This window comes from Daphnia magna, unplaced genomic scaffold (genome assembly GCF_020631705.1).
Source record: "Daphnia magna isolate NIES unplaced genomic scaffold, ASM2063170v1.1 Dm_contigs092, whole genome shotgun sequence".
NCBI classification, from domain to species: Eukaryota; Metazoa; Arthropoda; class Branchiopoda; order Diplostraca; family Daphniidae; genus Daphnia; species Daphnia magna.
In genome coordinates, this window is record NW_025533122.1 from 306206 (window position 1) to 323579 (window position 17374).

A 17374-nucleotide genomic window follows, 5' to 3' on the forward strand; every position below is an offset into this window, starting at 1 on the left:
ACGCACTACCAGGCTAGTTTCCCCAACTAAAGGAAGGATTTGATAATCCAACGTTCTCCAAGTTCTAGAAGCCACCCTAAGGTCAAAAACGGATCGACCGCGAATTAGATCGGCACGAATAACACTGTTTTTTGCTCCGGAATCAACCATGGCCTTCACTAACCCGACGCGAAATACGTCCACTTCGATAACAGGACTTCCACTGGTCGATTTAGTTACGGAGGCTTGAACAAAATTTACTGCCGACTCTGCCCCGAGGGGTCGGCAGACGCGTTTCCCGGTGCTGTCGTGGGCCACCGAGGATTAGGAAGGGGGCAATCACGTGAGATGTGGCCATAGCCGGAACAGTTATAACACTGCACTTCGTTTTTTGAGCCGGGAGGACGACGATCGAAACCTACTTGTTTAAGAGCAGGCTTTCCTGTCCCAGGTGAGTTGGGTCTGGTCACTGTACGGGTCAAGACGGCCACCTGATTTGTAAGAGCCTCCACTGCCTGAAATAGCGAGTCTCTGGTCTCCTGGTTCCCGGCATTCTCCTCAGTGGTCGTCGAGACGCTAGAGGGGTTGGTGACAGGCTCGCTGATGCTTTCTAAACGGCGGACTTCGGTGAGAAATGCGTTAATCGAGGCGGGTGGGTTCCCCATTATGACCGACCGCATTTCGGGGCGGTACAGTCCTCGGATAAGGTAAGGGGTCAACTCGGCATCAGTAAGAGCTGTAGCTCGCCGACGACAGAGTTTCACTTTGTCAAGCGCATAGGCGCACCTTGACTCACCCGGCAGCTGCTTCCTTCCCTCTACCAGAACCTGCCACTGGCCTTCCGTCAATTGCACTTCAAAGGCCCCTCGTAGGTCATTAATCCAGTCATCCCACTGGGGAATGTTCACTCCGATCTCCTCCTGCCAGGTTAATGCTTTTCCACTCAGAGAGCTTATGGCAGCTCTCCGTTTCTCTGCGTCCCCCCAGTTTTCCGCTAGGGCCTTTCGGTTTACCAACTGCAACCAATCTTGAAGTATTTCTTCTGTCGCTCCTGAAAACTTTACATCGGTGTCCAGGGTTGCTCGAATTATGGCGGCTGGAGGTGGGACTGGCGCCGCGGGTGGGCCAACGACCGGTACGGCCAAGATCCGGTTGGCCAATGCCGTCAATAAATCTTGCTGTTGCTGTATTTGTTGTTGTTGGAGCACGAACTGCTGTTGTTGCTGCTGTTGATTGGCCGTTAGCGCAGCTAGTGCTGCATTTAAGGCATTCGGATCCATATTTCCTAATTCCACACCCACGGCCTCTTGGGCATCAAGGAACTCCTCAGATCGTCTATTTGAACAGCGTTGGGGGAAACAGAAACAATTTTCGTCGCATAGTTGGTTCCCTTTCGAACAAACGCACTTAAGGCATGAACCCACTCCGCAACGGCAATGAGGACGATTCATTCAGTACCCCTCCGAAGAACCTTGGGTGTTTGCGGTTTGATAACGGACTTTTATGATTCTGCAGCAAACTTGGGGAAAACCACGTGTTGAACACCTACGCGAGCTGACCGCGTAAGAACGAAAACGAAACGGATGGAATTAACGCGATAATTTCCACGAGGCACGCGATACAATTCCACGTGCGAGTGTTACGACTTCGCGAGGAAATGGTACAATTTGCAACAAATTCGTGAACGGGGCGATACGATTTCGTGACGAGTTCCACGAGAAGAACCATGAATTTACGCGCTTGCTTCTGCGGAGATAAACGATAATCGACGTGCGATGGCGTAGATACGAGGCGATTCGGCTGGTTACGCCACACGTGGCGATCTATTCGCTTACTCCTATATTTTTTTTTTTTTTTATCAAACCCGAATCGCACGACACTGGAATTGTTACCTTCAGTTTGAATCTCGCCGCTGCCACCAAATGTTGCGAGAAGACAGAACGGACAATTAGAACCGGTTGAATTTCTGTATTTGATTCCAGACTGACTCGTTAATCGACGTGCGTACTTTGAGCGCGTCGCCTACACACTGCCCCGTACACACTTGTTCTCCCTCGGAAGACAATGGGGATTCAAGTCAAGGGTTAACATCGCCGAGGGCTAATGAAGGGACAAAATAGAAATAGCTGAAGGCTAGTGAGGGGACAAAGTGGCCGAGGGCTAACAAGCAGTAGCAGTGCTACAACATATTCACATTGAATACAAGTATATTTGATTCTGTTTACATGTAGAAGTATAAACTCATAATATAAAAGTGTATTTACATTGAATACAAATTTATTTGATCCTGCTTACATATAGAAGTAAAAACTCATGGTATCACAGTGTATTCACATTTAATCCAAGTAAATTTGATCCTGTTTACATGTAAAAGTAAAAACTCATGGTACAACAGTGTATTCACATAATATAACAGTGTATTCACATTGAATACAAGTATATTTGATCCTGTTTACATATAGAAGTAAAAACTCATGGTATCACAGTGTATTCACATTGAATACAAGTATATTTGATCCTGTTTACATGTAGAAGTATAAACTCATAATATAACAGTGTATTCACATTGAATACAAGTATATTTGATCCTGTTTACATATAAAAGTAAAAACTCATGGTATAACAGTGTATTCACATTGAATACAAGTATATTTGATCCTGTTAACATATAAAAGTATAAACTCATGGTATCACAGTGTATTCACATTAAATACAAGTATATTTGATTCTGTTTACATGTAGAAGTATAAACTCATAATATAACAGTGTATTCACATTAAATACAAGTATATTTGATCCTGTTTACCTATAGAAGTAAAAACTCATAGCATCACAGTGTATTCACATTGAATACAAGTATATTTGATCCTGTTTACATATAGAAGTAAAAACTCATGGTATCACCGTTTATTTACATTGAATACAAGTAAATTTAATTCTGTTTACATAAAGAAGTATAAACTCATAATATAACAGTGTATTTACATTGAATACAAGTATATTTGATCCTGTTTACATATAGAAGTAAAAACTCATGGTATCACAGTGTATTCTAATGGAATACAAGTATATTTGATTCTGTTTACATGTAGAAGTATAAACTCATAATATAACAGGGTATTCACATTAAATACAAGTAAATTGGATCCTGTTTACATATAGAAGTAAAACTCATGTTATCACAGTGTATTCACATTGAATACAAGTATATTTGATTCTGTTTACATGTAGAAGTATAAACTCATAATATAACAGTGTATTCACATTAAATACAAGTATATTTAATCCTGTTTACATATAGAAGTAAAAACTCATGGTATCACAGTGTATTCACATTGAATACAAGTATATTTGATTCTGTTTACATGTAGAAGTATAAACTCATTATATAAGAGTGTATTCACATTGAATACAAGTATATTTGATCCTGTTTACATATAGAAGTAAAAACTCATGGTATCACAGTGTATTCACATTGAATACAAGTATATTTGATTCTGTTTAAATGTAGAAGTATAAACTCATTATATAACAGTGTATTCACATTGAATACAAGTATATTTGATCCTGTTTACATATAAAAGTAAAAACTCATGGCATCACACTGTATTCACATTGAATTCAAGTTTATTTGATCCTGTTTACATATAGAAGTGAAAACTCATGGTATCACAGTGTATTCACATTGAATACAAGTATATTTGATTCTGTTTACATGTAGAAGTATAAACTCATAATATAACAGTGTATCCACATTAAATACAAGTATATTTGATTCTGTTTACCTACAAAAATAAAAACTCATGGTATCACAGTGTATTCACATTGAATACAAGTATATTTGATCCTGTTTACCTATAGAAGTAAAAACTCATTGTATAACAGTGTATTCACATTGAATACAAGTATATTTGATTCTGTTTACATGTAGAAGTATAAACTAATAATATAACAGTGTATTCAAATTGAATACAAGTATATTTGATCCTGTTTACATATAGAAGTAAAAACTCGTGGCATCACAGTTTATTCACATTAAATACAAGTAAATTTAATTCTTTTTACATGTAGAAGTATAAACTCATAATATAACAGTGTATTCAAATTGAATACAAGTATATTTGTTCCTGTTTACATATACAAGTAAAAACTCATGGTACCACAGTGTATTCTCATTGAATACAAGTATATTTGATTCTGTTTATATGTAGAAGTATAAACTCATAATATAACAGTGTAGTCACATTGAATACAAGTATATTTGATCCTGTTTACATATAGAAGTAAAAACCCATGGTATCACAGGGTATTCAGATTGAATACAAGTATATTTGATTCTGTTTGCATACAGAAGCATAAACTCATGATAAAACAGTGTATTCACATTGAATACAAGTATATTTGATCCTGTTTACATATAGAAATAAAAACTCATGGTATCACAGTATATTCACATTGAATACAAGTATATTTGATTCTGTTTTCATGTAAAAGTAAAAACTCGTGGTGTAACAGTGTATTCACATTGAATACAAGTATATTTGATTTTGTTTTCTTGTAGAAGTAAAAACTCATAATATAACAGTGTATTCAAATTGAATACAAGTATATTTGATTCTGTTTACATGTAGAAGTAAAAACTTATGGTATAACAGTGTATTTACATTGAATACAAGTATATTTGATACTGTTTACATATTGAAGTAAAAACTCATGGCATCACAGTGTATTCACATTGAATTCAAGTATATTTGATCATGTTTACAGATAGAAGTGAAAACTCATGGTATCACAGTGTATTCACATTGAATACAAGTATATTTGATTCTGTTTACATGTAGAAGTATAAACTCATAATATAACAGTGTATCCTCATTAAATACAAGTATATTTGATCCTGTTTACCTACAAAAATAAAAACTCATGGTATCACAGTGTATTCACATTGAATACAAGTATATTTGATCCTGTTTACATATAGAAGTAAAAACTCATGGTATAACAGTGTATTCACATTGAATACAAGTATATTTGATTCTGTTTACATGTAAAAGTATAAACTAATAATATAACAGTGTATTCACATTGAATACAAGTATATTTGATCCTGTTTACATATAGAAGTAAAAACTCGTGGTATCACAGTTTATTCACATTGAATACAAGTAAATTTAATTCTTTTTCATGTAGAAGTATAAACTCATAATATAACAGTGTATTCAAATTGAATACAAGTATATTTGATCCTGTTTACATATAGAAGTAAAAACTCATGGTATCACAGTGTATTCTCATTGAATACAAGTATATTTGATTCTGTTTACATGTGGAAGTATAAACTCATAATATAACAGTGTATTCACATTAAATACAAGTATATTTGATCCTGTTTACATATAGAAGTAAAAACTCATGGTATCACAGTGTATTCACATTGAATACAAGTATAGTTGATCCTGTTTACATATAGAAGTAAAAACTCGTGGTATCACAGTGTATTCACATTTAATACAAGTATATTTGATCCTGTTTACACATAGAAGTAAAAACTCATGGTATAAAAGTGTATTCACATTGAATACAAGTATATTTGATTCTGTTTGCATACAGAAGTATAAACTCATTATATAACAGTGTATTCACATTGAATACAAGTATATTTGATCCTGTTTACATATAGAAGTAAAAACTCATGGCATCACACTGTTTTCACATTGAATTCAAGTATATTTGATCCTGTTTACATATAGAAGTGAAAACTCATGGTATAACAGTGTATTCACATTGAATACAAGTATATTTGATTATGTTTTCTTGTAGAAGTAAAAACTTATAATATAACAGTGTATTCACATTGAATACAAGTATATTTGATCCTGTTGCATATAGAAGTAAAAACAAATGGTATCAAAGTGTATTCACATTGAATACAAGTATATTTGATCCTGTTTACATATAGAAGTAAAAACTCATGGTATCACAGTGTATTCACATTGAATACAAGTATATTTGATTCTGTTTACATGTAGAAGTATAAACTAATAATATAACAGTGTATTCACATTGAATACAAGCATATTTGATCCTGTTTACATATAGAAGTAAAAACTCGTGGTATCACAGTTTATTCACATTGAATACAAGTAAATTTAATTCTTTTTACATGTAGAAGTATAAACTCATAATATAACAGTGTATTCAAATTGAATACAAGTATATTTGATCCTGTTTACATATAGAAGTAAAAACTCGTGGTATCACAGTGTATTCTCATTGAATACAAGTATATTTGATTCTGTTTATATGTAGAAGTATAAACTCATAATATAACAGTGTAGTCACATTGAATACAAGTATATTTGATCCTGTTTACATATAGAAGTAAAAACCCATGGTATCACAGGGTATTCAGATTGAATACAAGTATATTTGATTCTGTTTGCATACAGAAGCATAAACTCATGATAAAACAGTGTATTCACATTGAATACAAGTATATTTGATCCTGTTTACATATAGAAATAAAAACTCATGGTATCACAGTATATTCACATTGAATACAAGTATATTTGATTCTGTTTTCATGTAAAAGTAAAAACTCGTGGTATAACAGTGTATTCACATTGAATACAAGTATATTTGATTTTGTTTTCTTGTAGAAGTAAAAACTCATAATATAACAGTGTATTCAAATTGAATACAAGTATATTTGATTCTGTTTACATGTAGAAGTAAAAACTTATGGTATAACAGTGTATTTACATTGAATACAAGTATATTTGATACTGTTTACATATTGAAGTAAAAACTCATGGCATCACAGTGTATTCACATTGAATTCAAGTATATTTGATCATGTTTACAGATAGAAGTGAAAACTCATGGTATCACAGTGTATTCACATTGAATACAAGTATATTTGATTCTGTTTACATGTAGAAGTATAAACTCATAATATAACAGTGTATCCACATTAAATACAAGTATATTTGATCCTGTTTACCTACAAAAATAAAAACTCATGGTATCACAGTGTATTCACATTGAATACAAGTATATTTGATCCTGTTTACATATAGAAGTAAAAACTCATGGTATAACAGTGTATTCACATTGAATACAAGTATATTTGATTCTGTTTACATGTAAAAGTATAAACTAATAATATAACAGTGTATTCACATTGAATACAAGTATATTTGATCCTGTTTACATATAGAAGTAAAAACTCGTGGTATCACAGTTTATTCACATTGAATACAAGTAAATTTAATTCTTTTTTCATGTAGAAGTATAAACTCATAATATAACAGTGTATTCAAATTGAATACAAGTATATTTGATCCTGTTTACATATAGAAGTAAAAACTCATGGTATCACAGTGTATTCTCATTGAATACAAGTATATTTGATTCTGTTTACATGTGGAAGTATAAACTCATAATATAACAGTGTATTCACATTAAATACAAGTATATTTGATCCTGTTTACATATAGAAGTAAAAACTCATGGTATCACAGTGTATTCACATTGAATACAAGTATAGTTGATCCTGTTTACATATAGAAGTAAAAACTCGTGGTATCACAGTGTATTCACATTTAATACAAGTATATTTGATCCTGTTTACACATAGAAGTAAAAACTCATGGTATAAAAGTGTATTCACATTGAATACAAGTATATTTGATTCTGTTTGCATACAGAAGTATAAACTCATTATATAACAGTGTATTCACATTGAATACAAGTATATTTGATCCTGTTTACATATAGAAGTAAAAACTCATGGCATCACACTGTTTTCACATTGAATTCAAGTATATTTGATCCTGTTTACATATAGAAGTGAAAACTCATGGTATAACAGTGTATTCACATTGAATACAAGTATATTTGATTATGTTTTCTTGTAGAAGTAAAAACTTATAATATAACAGTGTATTCACATTGAATACAAGTATATTTGATCCTGTTGCATATAGAAGTAAAAACAAATGGTATCAAAGTGTATTCACATTGAATACAAGTATATTTGATCCTGTTTACATATAGAAGTAAAAACTCATGGTATCACAGTGTATTCACATTGAATACAAGTATATTTGATTCTGTTTACATGTAGAAGTATAAACTAATAATATAACAGTGTATTCACATTGAATACAAGCATATTTGATCCTGTTTACATATAGAAGTAAAAACTCGTGGTATCACAGTTTATTCACATTGAATACAAGTAAATTTAATTCTTTTTACATGTAGAAGTATAAACTCATAATATAACAGTGTATTCAAATTGAATACAAGTATATTTGATCCTGTTTACATATAGAAGTAAAAACTCGTGGTATCACAGTGTATTCTCATTGAATACAAGTATATTTGATTCTGTTTACATGTAGAAGTATAAACTCATAATATAACAGTGTATTCACATTAAATACAAGTATATTTGATCCTGTTTACATATAGAAGTAAAAACTCATGGTATCACAGTGTATTCACATTGAATACAAGTATATTTGATCCTGTTTACATATAGAAGTAAAAACTCGTGGTATCACAGTGTATTCACATTGAATACAAGTATATTTGATCCTGTTTACACATAGAAGTAAAAACTCATGGTATAAAAGTGTATTCACATTGAATACAAGTATATTTGATTCTGTTTGCATACAGAAGTATAAACTCATGATATAACAGTGTATTCACATTGAATACAAGTATATTTGATCCTGTTTACATATAGAAGTAAAAACTTATGGTATCACAGTGTATTCACATTGAATACAAGTATATTTGATTCTGTTTTCATGTAAAAGTAAAAACTCGTGGTATAACAGTGTATTCACATTGAATACAAGTATATTTGATTTTGTTTTCTTGTTGAAGTAAAAACTCATAATATAACAGAGTATTCACATTGAATATAAGTATATTTGATCCTGTTTACATATAGAAGTAAAAACTCATGGTATCACAGGGTATTCACATTGAATACAAGTATATTTGATTCTGTTTACATATAGAAGTATGAACTCATGATATAACAGTGTATTCACCTTGAATACAAGTATATTTGATCCTGTTTACAAATAGAAGTAAAAACTCATAGTATCAAAGTGTATTCACATTGAATACAAGTATATTTGATTCTGTTTTCATGTCAAAGTAAAAACTCATGGTATAACAGTGTATTTACATTGAATACAAGTATATTTGATTTTTTTTTCATGTAGAAGTAAAAACTCATAATATAATAGTGTATTCACATTGAATACTAGTATAGTTGATTCTGTTTACATGTAGAAGTAAAAACTCATGGTATAAAAGTGTATTCACATTAAATACAAGTAAATTTAATTCTGTTTACATGAAGAAGTATAAACGCATAATATAACAGTGTATTCACATTGAATACAAGTATATTTGATCCTGTTTACATATAGAAGTAAAAACTCATGGTATCACAGTGTATTCTCATTGAATACAAGTATATTTGATTCTGTTTACATGTAGAAGTATAAACTCATAATATAACAGTGTATTTACATTGAATACAAGTTTATTTGATCCTGTTTACATATAGAAGTAAAAACTCATAGTGTCAGAGTGTATTCACATTGAATACAAGTATATTTGATGCTTTTTGCATATAAAGGTAAAAACACGTGGTATCACAGTGTATTCACATTAAATACAAGTATATTTGATTCTGTTTACATGTAGAAGTATAAACTCATAATATAACAGTGTATTCATATTGAATACAAGTATATTTGATTCTGTTTACATGTAGAAGTATAAACTAATAATATAACAGTGTATTCACATTGAATACAAGTATATTTGATCCTGTTGCATATAGAAGTAAAAACAAATGGTATCAAAGTGTATTCACATTGAATACAAGTCTATTTGATTCTGGTTACATCTAGAAGTATAAACTCATAATATCACAGTGTATTCACATTGAATACAAGTATATTTGATTCTGTTTAGGTGTAAAAGTATAAACTCATAATATAACAGTGTATTCACATTGAATACAAGTATATTTGATCCTGTTTACACATAGAAGTAAAAACTCATGGTATCACAGTGTATTCACATTGAATACAAGTAAATTTAATTCTGTTTACATGAAGAAGTATAAACTCTTAATATAACAGTGTATTCACATTGAATACAAGTATATTTGATCCTGTTTACATATAGAAGTAAAAACTCATGGTATCACAGTGTATTCTCATTGAATACAAGTATATTTGATTCTATTTACATGTAGAAGTATAATCTCCTAATATAACATGGTGTTCATATAAAATACAAGTATATTTGATCCTGTTTACATATAGAAGTAAAAACTCATGGTATCACAGTGTATTCACATTGAATACAAGTATATTTGATTCTGTTTACATGTAGAAGTATAAACTCATAATATAACAGTGTATTCACATTAAATACAAGTATATTTGATCCTTTTTAACTTTAGAAGTAAAAACTCATAGTATCACAGTTTAGTCACATTGAATACAAGTATATTTGATTCTGTTTACATATAGAAGTATGAACTCATGATATAACAGTGTATTCACCTTGAATACAAGTATATTTGATCCTGTTTACATATAGAAGTAAAAACTCATAGTATCAAAGTGTATTCACATTGAATACAAGTATATTTGATTCTGTTTTCATGTCAAAGTAAAAACTCATGGTATAACAGTGTATTCACATTGAATACAAGTATATTTGATTTTTTTTTCATGTAGAAGTAAAAACTCATAATATAATAGTGTATTCACATTGAATACTAGTATAGTTGATTCTGTTTACATGTAGAAGTTAAAACTCATGGTATAAAAGTGTATTCACATTAAATACAAGTAAATTTAATTCTGTTTACATGAAGAAGTATAAACGCATAATATAACAGTGTATTCACATTGAATACAAGTATATTTGATCCTGTTTACATATAGAAGTAAAAACTCATGGTATCACAGTGTATTCTCATTGAATACAAGTATATTTGATTCTGTTTACATGTAGAATTATAAACTCATAATATAACAGTGTATTTACATTGAATACAAGTTTATTTGATCCTGTTTACATATAGAAGTAAAAACTCATAGTGTCAGAGTGTATTCACATTGAATACAAGTATATTTGATGCTTTTTGCATATAAAGGTAAAAACACGTGGTATCACAGTGTATTCACATTAAATACAAGTATTATATTCTGTTTACATGTAGAAGTATAAACTCATAATATAACAGTGTATTCACATTGAATACAAGTATATTTGATTCTGTTTACATGTAGAAGTATAAACTAATAATACAACAGTGTATTCACATTGAATACAAGTATATTTGATCCTGTTGCATATAGAAGTAAAAACAAATGGTATCAAAGTGTATTCACATTGAATACAAGTCTATTTGATTCTGGTTACATCTAGAAGTATAAACTCATAATATCACAGTGTATTCACATTGAATACAAGTATATTTGATTCTGTTTACATGTAAAAGTATAAACTCATAATATAACAGTGTATTCACATTGAATACAAGTATATTTGATCCTGTTTACACATAGAAGTAAAAACTCATGGTATCACAGTGTATTCACATTGAATACAAGTAAATTTAATTCTGTTTACATGAAGAAGTATAAACTCTTAATATAACAGTGTATTCACATTGAATACAAGTATATTTGATCCTGTTTACATATAGAAGTAAAAACTCATGGTATCACAGTGTATTCTCATTGAATACAAGTATATTTGATTCTATTTACATGTAGAAGTATAATCTCCTAATATAACATGGTGTTCACATAAAATACAAGTATATTTGATCCTGTTTACATATAGAAGTAAAAACTCATGGTATCACAGTGTATTCACATTGAATACAAGTATATTTGATTCTGTTTACATGTAGAAGTATAAACTCATAATATAACAGTGTATTCACATTAAATACAAGTATATTTGATCCTTTTTAACTTTAGAAGTAAAAACTCATAGTATCACAGTGTAGTCACATTGAATACAAGTATATTTGATCCTGTTTACATATAGAAGTAAAAACTCATGGTATAACAGTGTATTCACATTGGATACAAGTATATTTGATTCTGTTTACATGTAGAAATATAAACTCATAATATAACAGTGTATTCACATTGAATACAAGTATATTTGATCCTGTTTACATATAGAAGTAAAAACTCATGGTATCACAGTGTATTCACATTGAATACAAGTAAATTTAATTCTGTTTACATGAAGAAGTATAAACTCATAATATAACAGTGTATTCACATTGAATACAAGTATATTTGATCCTGTTTACATATAGAAGTAAAAACTCATGGTATCACAGTGTATTCTCATTGAATACAAGTATATTTGATTCTATTTACATGTAGAAGTATTATCTCCTAATATAACAGGGTGTTCACATTAAATACAAGTATATTTGATCCTGTTTACATATAGAAGTAAAAAACTCATGGTATCACAGTGTATTCACATTGAATACAAGTATATTTGATTCTGTTTACATGTAGAAGTATAAACTCATAATATAACAGTGTATTCACATTGAATACAAGTATATTTAATCCTGTTTACATATACAAGTAAAAACTCATGGTATAACAGTGTATTCACATTTAATACAATTATACTTGATCCTGTTTAAATATAGAAGTAAAAACTCATGGTATAACAATGTATTCACATTGAATACAAGAATATTTGATTCTGTTTACATGTAGAACTATAAACTCATAATATAACAGGGTATTCACATTGAATACAAGTATATTTGATTCTGTTTACATGTAGAAATATAAACTCATGCTATCACAGTGTATTTACATTGAATACAAGTATATTGGATTCTGTTTACATATAGAAGTAAAAACTCATGGTATCACAACGTATTCACATTGAATTCAAGTATATTAGTAGCTGTTTACATATAGAAGTAAAAATTCATGTTATCACAGTGCATTCACATTGAATACAAGTATATTTGATTCTGTTTACATGTAGAAGTATAAACTCATAATATAACAATGTATTCACATTGAATACGTGTATATTTGATCCTGCTTACATGTTGAAGTATCAACTCATAATATAACAGTGTATTCACATTGAATACAAGTCTATTTGATTTTGTTTACATGTAGAAGTATAAACTCATAATATAACAGAGTATTTACATTGAATACAAGTATATTTGACTATGTTTACATGTAGAAGTATAAACTTATAATATAACAGAGTATTCACATTGAATACAAGTATTTTTGATTCTGTTTACATGTAGAAGTATAAACTCATAATATAATATTACATACATACATACATATTCCTAATATTGAATACAAGTGTATTTGATCCTGTATACATATAAAAGTAAAAACTCATAGTGTCACAGTGTATTCACATTGAATACAAGTATTTTTGATTCTGTTTACATGTAGAAGTATAAACTCATGGTATCACAGTGTATTCATATTGAATACAAGTATATTTGATTCTGTTTACATGAAGAAGTATTAACTCATGGTATAACAGTGTATTCACATTGAATACAAGTATTTTTGATTCTGTTTACATGTAGAAGTATAAACTAATAATATAACAGAGTATTTACATTGAATACAAGTATTTTTGATTCTGTTTACATGTAGAAGTATAAACTCATAATATAACAGAGTATTCACATTGAATACAAGTATATTTGATTATGTTTACATGTAGAAGTATAAATTCATAATATAACAGTGTATTCACATTGAATACAAAAATATTTGATTCTGTTTACATGTAGAAATATAAACTCATGCTATCACAGTGTATTTACATTGAATACAAGTATATTGGATTCTGTTTACATATAGAAGTAAAAACTCATGGTATCACAACGTATTCACATTGAATTCAAGTATATTAGTAGCTGTTTACATATAGAAGTAAAAATTCATGGTATCACAGTGCATTCACATTGAATACAAGTATATTTGATTCTGTTTCCATGTAGAAGTATAAACTCATGATATCACAGTGTATTCACATTGAATACAAGTATATTTGATTCTGTTTACATATAGAAGTAAAAACTCATGGTATCACAATGTATTTACATTGAATTCAAGTATATTTGAAGTTGTTTACATGTAGAAGTATAAACTCATGGTTTACAGTGTATTCACATTGAATACAAGTATATTTGATCCTGTTTACATGTAGAAGTATAAACTCATAATATGAAAGTGTATTCACATTGAACACAAGTATATTTGATTCTGTTTACATTTAGAAGTATAAACTCATAATATAACAGTGTATTCACATTGAATACAAGTATATTTGATTCTGTTTACATGTAGAAGTATAAACTCATAATATAACAGTGTTGTAACGAGCCAACTGCATTATTTACGCTTTACAGAAGATGGCAAATCTGCACGGACATTGAGTGTACTCAAGGTGTACACCAAGGAAACGCCCACATGACCAAGTGACCACACGCCACCGCCATCTAAGCCACACCCAATGTTCCACTTGCAATTCTGTATAAAAAGCAATGTCATTCGCAACAATAGTTAGAGTAGTGTCATGCTTCTTGGTTTGATTGTATTGCCATTGTAGAAGTCAATAAATACACGCCTTGCAAATCTTACAATTGGAGGTCCCAACGAGACTTGAAATTAAAATAAAAGATTTTGTCACCGGTATAAAAAGGCTTCGAAACAGTAGACAATAAAATTGAACCAGGAGGATAAAGTGCTAATAATTTTTTTTTTCTTTCTACTTGCGTCAGTCAAACAAAATCCATCAAGGTAAGCGAATGCAGAAATCTTTTTTACCACAGACTATTCTCAGGACCGACTCCGTTTACCCTGACTTAACTAACGAAACTTCACCACCAGTAAACCCAAATTTGAAAACCCATTATATAACAAATCCTGACTCTGAAATCAAAATGCCAAGAGCCGCATTTATTCTCAGCTGGAAAGAATTAGTTGAATTAGAATACAAGTATACTAAGGAAAAATCAAAAAGTTTTCAAACAACTTCAACAACAGCCACGATAAAATAATTGGAAGATAGAAAAAAAGAGGCAAATACAGCGGCGCATAACGCCTTATACCAATTTGCGTACTCAATATTAAAATAAACTTTAAATACGCCAGACGAAATCACTCAGGAGACGATCAGTAAAACAACAAAAACTATAAGAGATCAGATTCAGTCACTCGGAGGAGAATTTAGTAACGTAGACACTCTTTTACAACAGTTAAAAACTGTTAACGGTAAAGAGAAAGAATTCTTGATCAAAGAAAACACCGTTCTACAAGAAGAATCACTTGCGCAACAAGTCGCAGAGAAAAAACGAACAGACGAAATTAGCTTAGAAAACTTTAACTTACAAAAACAAATTGTAAGAAAAGAAAAGAACCCAAATCAATCGACCGAAAAAATAATAGAAAGTAACGAATTCTTAAAGAATTCACTAGAAAAAACTTATAAACGAATCAGTGAATTAGAACAAATACTTCGAAAAAACACAGAAAACGAAGAATATCTTAAAAAACTACTGAAAAAGAAGGAAGAAACTACAGCACATGTGAAAACCGAAGGTCAAGAAAATGTAAACAAACTCCAAAACAAAACAAGTTACTCCTAGAAAAACACGAAAAGGCACAGAAAGAAAGAAGCGACAAATTAGAAAAGGAGGTAATAGAATTGAAAAACTCTCTCGAAACAACAAAGGGAGAAAGAAGCTGTCTACAAAAAGGGCAACGAGAATTAGCCGCAAGGAATAGAAACCTCGAAAGACAAATAAGAGATAAAGAAACACTCATTTCAACACAGGAGAGCAAGATACAACGCCTTGAGGAACGTCTAGTGGAGTATAAGCAAAAAGAAGCTTTTTACATCGAAGCAGAGAGCTCAGACAATTCTGGAACAGAAGAACATACAGGAGAAGTTTCAAAACTAATAGAACAAATCAACGATCTAACGTCAATAAGTGAAATAAACGACAAATCATTACATTTCGAATTAGATACAGAAAAAGTTTTAAAGCAACAGCAAACTATTGAAACTCTAAAAAAACCAAAAGAGTCTCAGAATAAAACAATAGAACCATTGTAGAAACAGAACGATTTTCGTAACAAAGAGAAACCAAATTTTAAAATCATGGGAGTTGACCACGATACTTCCGAGGAAGCTGAGACTTCGAGACACAACCCAATAGGAAAATCAACAGAAAAAACCCCTACCGCAGAAGAAATAGACATGATCAAAACCTTTACTCAACCAATAGTAAAAGTATTGGGGGAACTGTTCTCTCGAGAAGATAAAAAATCCATCCCCCCATACAAAGGAAAAAGCACAGACAAAATGATAACGGAGTGGCTTAAAACCGCTCAGCACATAGCAAAAAACAACAACTAGGACGAAACCCAAAAATTACGATTCTTTTCAGACAGACTTAAAGGTGAAGCTCTGGATTGGCACGAAGAATACGTATCAGAACAAGGAGATGAACTTGAATACGATGATTGGCGATCAGCAATCATAGCAAGATTCCAAGACGCCTATGATCTAGCGCCTTAAAGAAAAAATTATTGCAGCTAAAACAGAAACCGGAAGAAAACTACAGAGCTTTCGTGTCAAGACTAAACAACCTATACGACGGAATCGAAGGAAAAGAAGAAAAACTTGACCACAACAAGACAGTTGTTGAAGACCAGCTCTTGAGTAAAGTAAAAAAGATGCGGGATACCACCAAAATTAAAATTTTAATCCAAGGGATCTTACCAAAAATAAAAATGGAACTTTACCTACGAATGCCAGAAGATGCCAACGATTTCGATGCACTATGCAAACAACTGCTTATTTCAGAACAGATCTTGCAAAACAAGAAAAACAATGACGACAAAGAGCTAACAGCAGTCATTGCTGGCATTGCACACCATGGAAAGCAAACAGGATTTCGAAATAGAGAAATTAAGACAGAAAATTTTAGAGATGGAATGTGCTAATAAAAATGAAATATCACAGGAAAAAACTGCAGTCATAGCAGCCACTAACCAATACGAGCCTCGCAGATCACAATCACGGGATACAATTCAAGACCACAGTATCCGAGAGTACGATTTAACAATAACCAGCAAAACAGCCGTGAATCAAGCTACTCACGCAGCCGAGAACCAAGTTTTTCCAGAAGCAGAGAAGCCAGCCCATATAGAGAAAACTATAACGCCCAGAGGGGAAGGGAAAGTTTTCAAGAATCAACAACGCAACGCCAAACACCTTATTCATACGGGCCACA

At 31.0% G+C, this 17374-nt stretch overlaps 1 protein-coding gene across 1 annotated transcript; it reads right to left on the reverse strand.

The window, feature by feature from the left end:
• Positions 1 to 236: 236 nt before the first annotated feature.
• On the reverse strand, positions 237 to 1259 carry LOC116935801. Its single transcript, XM_045180952.1, has 2 exons — positions 985 to 1259; positions 237 to 741 (listed from the first exon to the last, which is right to left on the reverse strand). Exons 1-2 carry the CDS (start codon positions 1257 to 1259, stop codon positions 237 to 239), a joined length of 780 nt encoding a protein of 259 aa, XP_045036887.1.
• Between the last annotated feature and the right edge of the window lie 16115 nt (positions 1260 to 17374).